At 37.7% G+C, this 12,740-nt stretch overlaps 1 protein-coding gene across 1 annotated transcript in view; it reads left to right on the forward strand.

The window, feature by feature from the left end:
- The window catches only part of gabrb4 (gamma-aminobutyric acid type A receptor subunit beta4), a 45,058-nt gene that overhangs the window by 12,814 nt on the left and 19,504 nt on the right, over window positions 1-12,740 (forward strand). Inside the window, exon 3 of the mRNA XM_052587791.1 lies at window positions 8,530-8,597. Coding sequence (XP_052443751.1) covers window positions 8,530-8,597 — 68 coding nt within the window. The remainder of the gene's footprint in view (window positions 1-8,529; window positions 8,598-12,740) is intronic.

The raw sequence follows: 12,740 nt of genomic DNA on the forward strand, positions 1-12,740 counted from the left end.
TGGTATCGGTTATTAACCCCGCCCTCTCCATGTTAATGAATGGGGCATAAGCCAAAAAAAATAAAAAATCTAATTACACTTCAAATATATTTTCCAAAAGATCGTTTCCATTAATTTAGCTAGTTCCTCTCAAACTGATCTATGTTCAAGTGTTTGTTTTTCTTATACGTTTGATTTTAATAAGTTATTTTATGCTATAAAAATGGGGTGTGGTGTCATGATTGTAAGCTCTGAATGAATCATTAGTGAGCAGACTCTGGCTCCAAATGAATCGCTGCTGCGCAGAACCGGGCTCTAAAAGATTCACTACTGCGCAGACTCTGGCTCTAAATGAATCACTGCTGCGCAGACTCCGGCTCTAAAAGATTCACTACTGCACAGACTCTGGCTCTAAATGAATCACTGCTGCGCAGACTCTGGCTCTAAATGAATCACTACTGCACAGACTCTGGCTCTAAATGAATCACTACTGCACAGACTCCGGCTCTAAAAGATTCACTACTGCACAGACTCTGGCTCTAAATGATTCACTACTGCACAGACTCTGGCTCTAAATGAATCACTACTGCACAGACTCTGGCTCTAAATGATTCACTGCTGCGCAGACTCTGGCTCTAAATGATTCACTGCTGCGCAGACTCTGGCTCTAAATGAATCACTGCTGCGCAGACTCTGGCTCTCAATGATTCACTACTGCACAGACTCCGGCTCTAAAAGATTCACTACTGCACAGACTCTGGCTCTAAATGATTCACTACTGCACAGACTCCGGCTCTAAATGAATCACTGCTGCGCAGACTCTGGCTCTAAATTAATCACTGCTGCGCAGACTCTGGCTCTAAATGATTCACTACTGCACAGACTCTGGCTCTAAATGAATCACTGCTGCGCAGACTCTGGCTCTAAATTAATCACTGCTGCGCAGACTCTGGCTCTAAATGATTCACTACTGCACAGACTCTGGCTCTAAATGAATCACTGCTGCGCAGACTCTGGCTCTCAATGATTCACTACTGCACAGACTCTGGCTCTAAATGAATCACTGCTGCGCAGACTCTGGCTCTCAATGAATCACTGCTGCGCAGACTCTGGCTCTAAATTAATCACTGCTGTGCAGACTCTGGCTCTAAATGATTCACTACTGCACAGACTCTGGCTCTAAATGAATCACTGCTGCGCAGACTCTGGCTCTAAATTAATCACTGCTGCGCAGACTCTGGCTCTAAATGATTCACTACTGCACAGACTCTGGCTCTAAATGAATCACTGCTGCGCAGACTCTGGCTCTAAATTAATCACTGCTGCGCAGACTCTGGCTCTAAATGATTCACTACTGCACAGACTCCGGCTCTAAATGAATCACTGCTGCGCAGACTCCGGCTCTAAATTAATCACTGCTGCGCAGACTCTGGCTCTAAATGATTCACTACTGCACAGACTCTGGCTCTAAATGAATCACTGCTGCGCAGACTCTGGCTCTCAATGATTCACTACTGCACAGACTCCGGCTCTAAAAGATTCACTACTGCACAGACTCTGGCTCTAAATGAATCACTGCTGCGCAGACCCGGGCTCCAAATGACGTCATTGGAGCAAGATGACAGTGGCTATACTGGGACATGTTGGCTACACTTTCTAAGGAAGTGGAGACATGTCTTATTTACCCCATTATCCACATGATGCCCACGTAGTCCAGTTATATTCCAGTAGAAAATGAGCTCATCCTGAGAAAAGAGATACTAGTGATAAAATGCAAAGACCCCCCAAACAGTTAAGTTATGGGTGTGATAAACCCTCATGACTCAAAGTGTTCTGCGACCACACTGTGCCTCACAGGGGACACACTCCCATATCCAAGGACAACTGCACACCGCAAAATCTCCCCTAATTGCTGACATCTCTCCCAGCTGGCATAAAGTCTCTTAATTAATAATGAATACACCTACAATGCTCCAGCTAGTTTCCCTATTAATTAACTTAACTCCTGCAAGCAGCCACACAGCTTCTCTCCCATGTGCCGATGCTTAAAAGAAAAGGGGCCTTTTTGGCGTGTGTGGGCTGAACACGCATCAACGCTGGATGCAAAAGTAGCGCGCATTCAGCACAAAAGTGCAGCATTGTCAGAGTGGGGCGATAAATGGACGAGCACTGCACAAATGATCTCTATCCCGATGAGTAGAGAATGCCTTCTGATTTATGGGGAGAGAGCCGGTCGAACAGAAAATGCTTGAGGAGGCTGTTCCTTTCGCATCCTGTCTCGCTGCAGTCCTCTTTTACTAGAGGAACGTGCTTTGTATGTGCGTGTTTGCCGGTTATGCTTGGAAGGAGAATGAAGAGGCCTATTAGCAGGCACGTAAGCATAGAAAGCACACTTCATTGTTCTCCTACAAACCACATGTTTTTGCAGCTATGACGAGACAGGCTGCAGGTGAAGACGCACATCCCCACGGGACCCTCTTCGCACCCCCGGTGATGGATGGGCAAGACTAGTCCTTGGGAGTCAGGAGGGATCTGTCAAGGACAGGATACGGCCCTGTGATTGTCTCAGATAAATACACAGTGAAAGACATGTCATTTATCGCAGGGCCTGAGATGGATGCGACTGGCTCAGTGGCCAGGAAACATGTTTGAAAACCCATTTCATTATTATACCTCAAAAGAGCCATCGGGAACCATTGACCTTCCGGATTATGTTAGAACAACTGACTCGCTGTCGAACACTCAGAATGCTAAATGCTCATTTGCCCTTCTTTTAAGATTATCACTACTTTGTATTTATGTCCAATGGTGTATAATTAATAAATAATATGCTATGTGTAAGTTAATACAGTAATGCATTTTAGATGCAATATTGCCAATATCAACTGTAAAATAATTCTGTTGAAAACAATGAAAGTAATTCCAAAAAAATCACAGCAAAACTCAAAGTGAAGACAAAAAAATATAAAGTCTATGCAATAAATACAAGGAAATGCATTTTGTTCATCTAAATGCCACTTTAGATGCAGCTTTGCAGTGCAAAGGTGGATTTTGATTGATACTGATTTTATTTGATTTGTAACATTCCAAATCAATGGTATTCTATTATTGTAACTGTATCCTAGTGCCCTATTATTCTAATTGCATTTATTGAAGAAATTTTAGCATTTTTACATAAAAGTTTTGGAATTGTTTTTAAATGTTTACCCTGGCTTCACTGAATTCTGCAAAGTGCCCTCTTTTTTGTGTTTTAGAAATGGCCACCCTGTTCAACATGGACTCTTTTCAAAATGTACCTCGTTTCCCTGACTATGCAGACACAAATGTAAATGTCGATTTACCTGCAAATTGTAACACTTTTTAAGTGTCCTGAATTTATGGGATTATAAATGTATGAAGGCTATTTTTTGGTCACCATTAGCTTAGTTCTTAAACCATAACCTCAAAACCATCTTTCCAATGAACAGTCCCTACTACTATAATGACTGCATTATTACACAGCTTATTTCTTTGGATATACTGTGTTTTGTTTGAAATAAATCGGAAAAAGCTAAGTATAGTCCTGAAAGTCTTCTGCAGGTTGACGCAGTTCGGCTAGGTGTTTCTTCTTCTTGCTGATGTGTGTTTCTGCAAATGTGCAGAGCCATATGGCTGCTTGCTGACTTTCGTAAAACTTGCAGAACTGTACACATTTATCTCTTTGTTCTGGGCTCTGAGTCTGTAGAGCGCTTTCATTCATCAAAGTCTGTCAGTATCACAAAGTTGTTTTGTTTGCAACAGATACACAAATTACCTCTCCAAATGTCCATTAATGCTGAAGTACTATTAAGTAAAGAAAATAATTGAAACTGTACGGAAAAAAAGCCAAAATATATAAAGTGATGACCTTTTTTTTTTTTTTTTTAAATCAATACATGTAACACTTTCTACAAATTGAGTACAAAACAGGGACTTCAAAAAATTTGGTTTAAGCTCAAATAATTTTAAGCTTTTTTTATTTCCGTCTTAATTTTTTTTTTTTTTTTTTTTTTTGCGTTCTTACAAAAATAATGAAAACTCATGTTTTGTGTGATTTTGTTCTACCAATAGACTCTAAATGAAATGTCTGTTATCAGCCTGCTGTATAGTTAGTGTTCTTTTTTAGTGTAGGTGATTCCTATGACTACTTTAGCATAATAAATACGCTGTTAGTTGTGACTCACCACATCCAGAGACTTTTAAATGTCAACAATGTGTTAATAGCTATAAATGTCAGGTAGAGGAATACATAAGTGTTCTCCTTTCACCCTGGCACATGCGAACGCTTCATGTTTTAAACATGTGCCTGGAACGTCTCTTCCTATATGTGTCCAATCCTCAGTGTTCCATCTCTAATAATGTATGTTCCCCCTCTGACAAAAGGACACGGTGCCAACGTTAAGCCATTCATGAGAGGGAAAAATGAAGCATATTGAATACAATATATGAAAAGCACAGTGTCTCTCGTTGCAATGTAAGAGTGACAATGCCGCCTTGTTGCTATGGAACCCCTCTGTTGCTAAGCAATGAGTTGATGATTAGAATATTGAATCGGGTGGAAGAGTGGTATTTTCTTCGCCACTCTATTTCTCCATGTATGGTGCTGTGCGTGACTGCGTTGATGAACGGCATGAAGGCCTGTGCTTACTCTAATTCACATGCAATTGCAAACGTTTATGTATAAAATGCTTAGAAATGTATTAATATAGTATTTATAGGAAAATCTATGTCTATCTTTCTATCTATCTGTATATATATGTATACACACACACTCGTTTGTTTTTTGTGAAAAGTGGGGACATCCCATAATGGTTTTTATTCTGTACAAACTGTATATTTTATGGCCCTACACCTAACCCTACCCCTCACAGGAAACTTTGTGCATTTTTACTTTCTCAAAAAACTCATTCTGTTTGATTTATAAGTGTTTTGAAAAATGGGGACATGGGTTATGTCCTCATAAGTCACCCTCTCCTTGTAATACCCGTGTCATACCCATGTCATTATACAGAGATGTGTCCTGATATGTCACAAAAACAAGAGCACACACACACACTTCAGTCCTAAAGCACTGACATCTTTGCTTCACAGCAAATGCAGAAAGATGTAATAGCCCTGCAATACCCTTTAGCTTCAATAGAGGGTGCTGTAAGGCTCCTCAAATAGTCTTACCTATGGTAAGGGACTCCTGAACCATAGGTATGTGTTTGTTTAGCACAAACGGAGACATATTTATATTATGCTCCGTTATGCCGTGAGAGCTCATCAACTTCTGAACTAATTGGGGCGATACATTCTTGGCAGTCCGCTGTTATGCCGAAGACTTGCGGCTATACATCATCCAGATCGACTGCTGTGAGCTTCCTTCACCCCCCACCAGTAAGCACTTTCAGCTCTCTCCTAAGGAAAGGGGTTCAACACAAACGCTAGACATTACCGTCATCATTACCTGCAGGAGAGATACATCGCTGTGTCAGTGAAAACCTGCTTAGGGAGAAAGCAGTGACCCATGAGAATACAGCCCGGGACGCAGCATCCTTGGCACTTGTGTTCCGTCAGAACTGCTATTTTGGCTGTTTCTACCCGTTTTTCTCTTTTTTTGCTGTGTCGGGGCCTGGCTCCATGTGATCTGGCCTTGGTTTAGCCAAACAAAGGCATTGGGGGAGAAAAGTAGTCTTTTGAATGGAGATAGCTTCTCTAGAGAAGCCACCTGCCTTACATTTGTCATTTAAATATGTATACAGATGATGGTGCCATCTGTTAGAGCAGTTGGAGAGGGACAAATTGGTGGAAATGCACTGAATTCCTGAGGCGGCGGAAAGAAAGAAAGAAAGGGGGATGTACAGGTGCCACAGAGCATTAACCAAATACATCCAATATTCAAAAGGAGCAATGCCATTTTATTTTGTGTTCTCTGTGTTTCTTTAGACAAAGCTTTGCATCATGCGGTTTCATTTAAATGGCATTATATGCTGTCGAAATGCATTCCTGATGAATGACATTTTTACTTTCTATTATCAAATCAGAGGAAATATTCCCAGATCAGTGCAACTTAACTCAGTCACACAGAATGTGTGGGATAATGTTTTTTTTTTTTTCTTTTACTCGTGAGAAGCTTCACCTACAGGACCTACATCATTCACACAAAAACAGAATTTGCCTTAGAAGTAGACCAGCCATTTTTAGGCAACTATGATGGCTAACATGCGCAGCACTTATGATCGGACTAGTAGGAGAGTAGGCCAAAATAGTCTTTATCTGTTACAGGGCAGCATTCTCCAATCTTCCTTTGTTTCATGGAAGCCCGGGTCCAAAATATTTAGCGGCAGGAGCGTGCGGAAGATTTCAGGCTTCACTGTTTATAACTAGCCAATGAATGTACTTTGACATCTCCTGGGAAAATTCTTGCTGGTTGCCTTCACAAAGCGCACAGGAAAATAGCTCCATTTTTTCCTTTGCTCCGCAAGCGCTGTTTCTCTCTCTTTCTCTCCCTTTTCTGATTTTATGAGTTGTGGTGAGAGAGTAAAGGAACTGCGGGCATTTAAGAGTGAGGCGGGACGTCGTGCAAACATGTCAGCAGTCAAAAGATGGGGGGTGAAAAGTACCACTGCACAAAGAAGATGGAGAGGATACACAGAGAGATGGAAGACTGCACTCTCAGTCAAGTGCTCAGTTAGTAAATATTTCAAAACTGCGGTCGAAAGAACCATGCTTTTTTCTTTCTTTCTTTCTACAGTGCGTCCGGATGACATCTTAGAGATATTTTTAAGACAGCACAGAAGATGGATGACAAACAAAGGAAATCTCAGAAAATATACTGTAAAAAAATAAATATGAAACACTTTAAGGAAAAGTAAAATGTACAAAAAAAGTTTATATTTGCATAATTTTTTATAATATTGAATAGGGGAACAAACAACTGATTTCCTTATGAATCTATCATATATGAATATGTCAAGGAGATCATTGGGATGTTCTTAACCTTCTTCTTCTAATTCATTGGTGAATGTTAGTCCAAATATATTATTGATTGATTGATTGAGTAATTCATTAATTTTTATTTTATTAATTTTTTTTTAATTTGTAGTCTTAAAAATGGAATCAATTTATCTGTCTCTGGCATGATTTTTTCCCCCTATAAATACTACAAAAAAAAAAAAAAAAAAAAAAAAAAAAAAAAAATGTATATATATAATTTATTTATTTATTTTTGCTGTATCAACCAGTGGTTTTGTTGACTGACGATGGCAAAATGATTCAGCAATAAAGAATAAGGCCCATTTAACATTCACATTGTACTGGTTGTAAATGTTTCCCAAGCTTTGACTAATCCCTCTCCATTAAGGCAAATGCCATATTTAGTAAAATAGTCAAGCAGAGTTTTTGAAGTAGATGTATTTATGTGCAAAGGTTTAATATTTAAAACCTCGGATTGCTGTGCTTACGTTTAAAAAACAATTCCCAATTTATATATGAACCTATCAAAGGAAGGCATATTAGCACGTTTCCATTACAGATTTGTAACGTATGTGTTACTTGTAAAAGTATTGTGAAATGACATAATTTCCATTAACCAATGTTATGCGAATAAAACAAAATCTTTTGCCACTCGCGATAAATCATGGCAACGGGTTTTGGAGGGATTTTGACAGATATTGGCTATATTTATTCAAAGGAGGCGTATGCCTGTATCTTTACAGAAGCTGCACAGATAGAAAAAACATTTCCATTGCAATTTAGCAAATTATACCTTTTCCGCATTGCCTGAAAAACCACCTCATGCAAGCATGAAAACTTTTTTTTTTAACAATATTTGGGAGTTTTTGTAAAAATGAATGTTTCCAATAGGTGTATTTTCAATTGGCAAGCTCAATTTGCGTAATTTGAAGGGTAATGGAAAAATGGCTACTATTTGAGATAAATGCTTTGGATAAATAATGAATGTCATGACTAAATCTGGCCCATTGTCATGCATTTTTTTTTTATTGTAGCTTTGTGGTCTATGCTTTCTTCTATTTTTGTGGAGCCTTTTGGAACACAGGCGTTCTCACTTGCACCCACAAAAAAGGCAAACTCCGCCAATGTTTACAAGATTGTTTGTCTCATAATAGTCTCAGTCTCAGACCGCACACCCACAGCTGTTCACTGACCGTCTGATGCATATAGCACACAGAACTGGAAAGCTTTTTTCTTCTTTTTTGGCAAGCAATATTCTGATTAGTGAGCTTTATAAAACTTATAGAGTAAGAGCTCAGAATGAAGAATGTTTGGAAACATGTTCAGGGTCGATACAATGAGAACAGAAGGAAATAATCACTGGGAAGTTTACCACTTAAGTGTCTTTTGGAAGCACTTAGTATCAAATGAAATACAGTAGATATCCACAAGTTGATGTGTATTTGGCTTTCTTGTGTCTGTGAAAAGGTCTCGTTTTGTTACTCATTGTAGATACACTTCTTATGATGTTGCCACAATGCACCGATGTTGTCATTGCCTAATCTTGTCTCTCTCTTTGTTTTTCTTTTTCTTCAGGTCCTCCAGTCATCGTGGGAATGAGTATAAATATTGCCAGTATTGACTCCATTTCAGAAGTCAACATGGTTAGTAACATTAATTTGGCTTTATTCATTGTGATTACTGTTGTTGCTGATTGTTGTTAGACTGTTGTAAGATGAACCTCATGAATAGCTCTGTAAAATGTTGGCCTATATGTTGATATATCACAAAATATATCATTATTAATCATTGTGGCTGATGCACTTATAAAAAAAAGTGTATTTGCAAGTCAGTATTTGATTTAATGTGTTCAATTATTGTTCTACACTATAAGAAAAACAACTAATGTCCTTACAAAAAATTGCAGGAAATATTCAGACATTTCCTTCAACTTTTAAACTATACAATACAATGTGCAATTAAAAATTAAAAAAATTAATACAGTATACTGGGACGTTTTTGTACAGACTTTCTTTGAGTATAAATTAGCCATTTACTGAATAACATACAGTAGCTGTGTTTCTTTAGAAACATACAATATGTTAATAATCTGTCCTATTGAGTCTTCAAGGGGTTACGTATGAAAATGATCAGTATGCTTATGTATAACTGCGGTCATGACCAATTATGTAGCATCAGTAGACCTTTTGGCTCGGGACCATCACCTCAAGTTAAACACCACCCTGGAGCCCTTAAAAAGCAGTTTACTTAAAGAGCAGTCGTCTAAATTTATGCTGACAACTCTCTCTACATACTTACCATGGAGACCCCATGCAGACTTACTGCATTCATCATTTCTTCATGCAGAGTCAGGGACTTTGGTTTTATTAGCACCTCGGCTTCAATGACTGTGGCCTGAATCCATAAAGTACCCCAGAGAGGAAGTGCTGCACCTGGATCGGTTTTCCTCAGGTTACTGTCGGATAATAATGGGTTGACAGCAGGAAATGTGATCCTAGATTAGATTTCTTATTGGGAAATTTTCAAAGAACGGCAGAAAAATAAAGCTGCTTCCATATTAGTTTGATTGCTTGGTCCTAACTATTGACTTTTTCCCTGCAGATCTCTTTTTTAAACTGTATTTCGGGTCTGAAGGATGATGCGATTTAATGTACCTTTATTTTTTTATTGGTCTAATCAATAATCATGGTTTTCGATTCATTAAAACCTGATTTTATTAGTTTGGGGGGGGGGGGGGGGGTTAGGGTAAGCATAAAAACACTTCAAATTAAATTAAATAAAATTAAATTAAAAAAAACAAGACACCACACATTATTATTTATTATTTTTATTATGAAACTTTGAGAAAAGAGTGGAGACAGCAGCAAAAAGGAAATTCTTTATATACAGTATATAAATTGTGACTGGAACCATGGAAAGATGTAAATTGCACATCATACAGAGCATTTTGCTTCTGTGATTTAGAAATGATTAGGAGGGAAATCGGAGGTCATGTCAACCTGTCAAGTGGGCTTGGGTGCGACCCTCTGTGTCAATTAGATGGCTGAACTTATGGCACTTGTGGGGACTTCAGTTCCCAGAGCCCCTAAAGCATGCCGTGTCCTCATCATCAGGCATCGCAGGCAGCAGTCTTCACCTGACTAAAATAAACCCAGCCGAGCAGATGTGTGAACAGAAGACACTGTGCTCAGAATGCATTAGCTCCTCATTTTTAGGAAACAAATTTCCCTTTTTATTTTTTTCCCTTCACAGAAAAAAATCATAACTAAACGCTTCTTTGAAAGAGGTACTTTGAAGATTATATATGGGGCAAGTTCATTTTTACAGCTCTGACATTTCTCGCTGTCCAGTTTTGCCTCAGAGAAAAAGGTTGATGAGGCAATCAAAATGGAGTAGAAAATTGGCTGCTGGTTAAATATATGTGCGTTTAAGTGTTCCCGGGAAGTTCCTAGAAGTTGTAATTACACTGTGATGTGCGTTAGAGTGATTTCGGGCAGAATTAAACAGACATTTTAGGCAATATATACTGTATGTATTTCACTTCAGACAGGAAGGGTTTTTTTTTTTTTTTTTTTTTTTACGATGTTGTGACATTGCTGATTGGCCCAAACTATTCACTAGTGACTGGCCAGAGCATTGACACTAAAGGTTAACTGCAAAGAAATATACATCCATAGTCCAATTGTTTATACCTTAATTTGGAAGTTTGCAGCTCAATGAAAATCTCCACTGGTAATGAGGATATTATGGTAGCATTCATGTGCACACATTTTACAAGTGCAGTAACTCTGACTCATGAACTGAACGTAGTGTTTCCTAGTTTAAAACCCCAAACTAGAAAATAGTTGATGCTCTTAATCTGACTAATTACTGTGAGTATCACTGCTGTAGAGTGAATTGTTGTAAACCAGTCATCAGGTTTAGACAGTGTTTATGCCGCAAGCCGTCTCCTTCATGTGATGCTTGCATTAAACTGCAGGTGTGTTAATTAGCTCTGGTCACAGCATTATCAAACTCCAAGTGAAATTCAATTAAAATCTGATGACAGTGAGATTGTTCTAGATTAAACTTGAAATCGCTCCGGGACATTGAAGGGACAGCACACTAACTTCACAAAGGCTTTAAGAATGTACAGACATAACGGTGTGGTTTATTAATGGTTCAATTACGATTATAAACATTTTGTGATTATTTGTCATGAATTATAAAATTACCACATACTGAGTCCTAGTTTGGGCTAAATTTACATTTTTCAAAATTCTGATTAATTTTGATTGTTAATTAATGTTTATCTCTAGAAAACGGTAGAAAGTTGTTGTTTTTTTTAAACCAAAATATTTGTAAAAAAACCCAAAAAAGTTTAAAAAAATTGCAAAGCTTATTAGAAATTAATGTAGTATTCTGCATATTTAATTTGGCCTTCTGAGGTTGACTATTAACATAAAAAAAAAATTATTATTAAAATAATAATAATATATATATATATATATATATATATATATATATATATATATATATATATATATATATATATATATATATATATATATATACTAGTTTCAGGAACTATTTCGTAAGGTTTAACAAAGCTGTTAAATGTTCCAGCTGCTGTAGACTTTCCATCCAGTTCCAGTCGGAAGATTTTATTTAAATTTTTTCGAAGTATTCACTCGTATGTCTGAAGTTGTTTTCCTTCACTTTCCCCCCTTCTCTTCAAGAACAAGTATGTCTCTTTGATTTATCCATCATCAAGGTACTGCTGGAATTTCTTTGTACTGTGGTCTTTTGAAGATACTGTACAACAAGTTTCTTCAGGCGGATGTTTTGTTTGACTTTCCTTTCCCTGGACATTAAAAAAATGTAGAGAAAGATGCTGTGCTACATAAGAGAAGCAAAGAAAAACAGAAAAAATGAAAAGAAAACTGTGAAAGTAAAGTGACAGATATTTTCTTCCATTGTGTGCCATACATCTGAGTGTAATGGATCATAGACAAAGAAAAAAAAAGTGCATTTAGAAAATAGATTGGGTGAAGTTAGCATTTCATGCTAACTTTAAATGCATCTGTAATTTCTTAATTACCTGTATTGTCTTTGAAATTTGGATGTGCTGTCAAATGTACTGACAAGCAATTATAGTAAACTAAGATTTAAAGGTTGTATTTGGTTATGATGTTTATTTATTTTTCACTCATCAATTACACAGAAAATATGAAATTGGCTGAAATCTACAGTTTGTAAACAAGGCCCTCACTGAGTGAATCAAGCACTTTACTGTACATCTTTGCTGACCATTTCCTTAAATCACGCAGCACAATTAAATGTAAGCTTATTACATTAGCCTAGTGTCTATACAGAATGTATTATCATTAAAATGCAGTTCACAGTTATCGTTGAAGCATCTCGGTGGATCTTAAGAGTGTCCTTAGCCAATCCATTTTGCCCTACATCCAAAAGTCACTGCTCAGACGGACCTAATCCCATCAAAACATTATATTTGGCTGCTTATGTATTCTCTATAATGAGTTTGTCCTCCAGCGTTTTCTTTCAAACCAGACAGAATGTTTTTCATTTGAAACATAACACTCGATAAAGTGGGATGATAATGGATTAAAAGGTGCATTATTCTATAAAATATATTTACTAGATTGCATTGCAGTTGCAGTCAAATCAGTTGCATATCAAGGGCCCTATAATACACCCGGCACAATGCAACGCATGGCAAGTGTGTTTGCTAGTTTCAGTCCGGCTGCATTTGCACTTTCCTGTCCAGCGCCACGTCGTTTAAT

The sequence above is a fragment of the Carassius gibelio genome, chromosome B21 (assembly GCF_023724105.1).
Source record: "Carassius gibelio isolate Cgi1373 ecotype wild population from Czech Republic chromosome B21, carGib1.2-hapl.c, whole genome shotgun sequence".
Lineage (NCBI taxonomy): Eukaryota > Metazoa > Chordata > Actinopteri > Cypriniformes > Cyprinidae > Carassius > Carassius gibelio.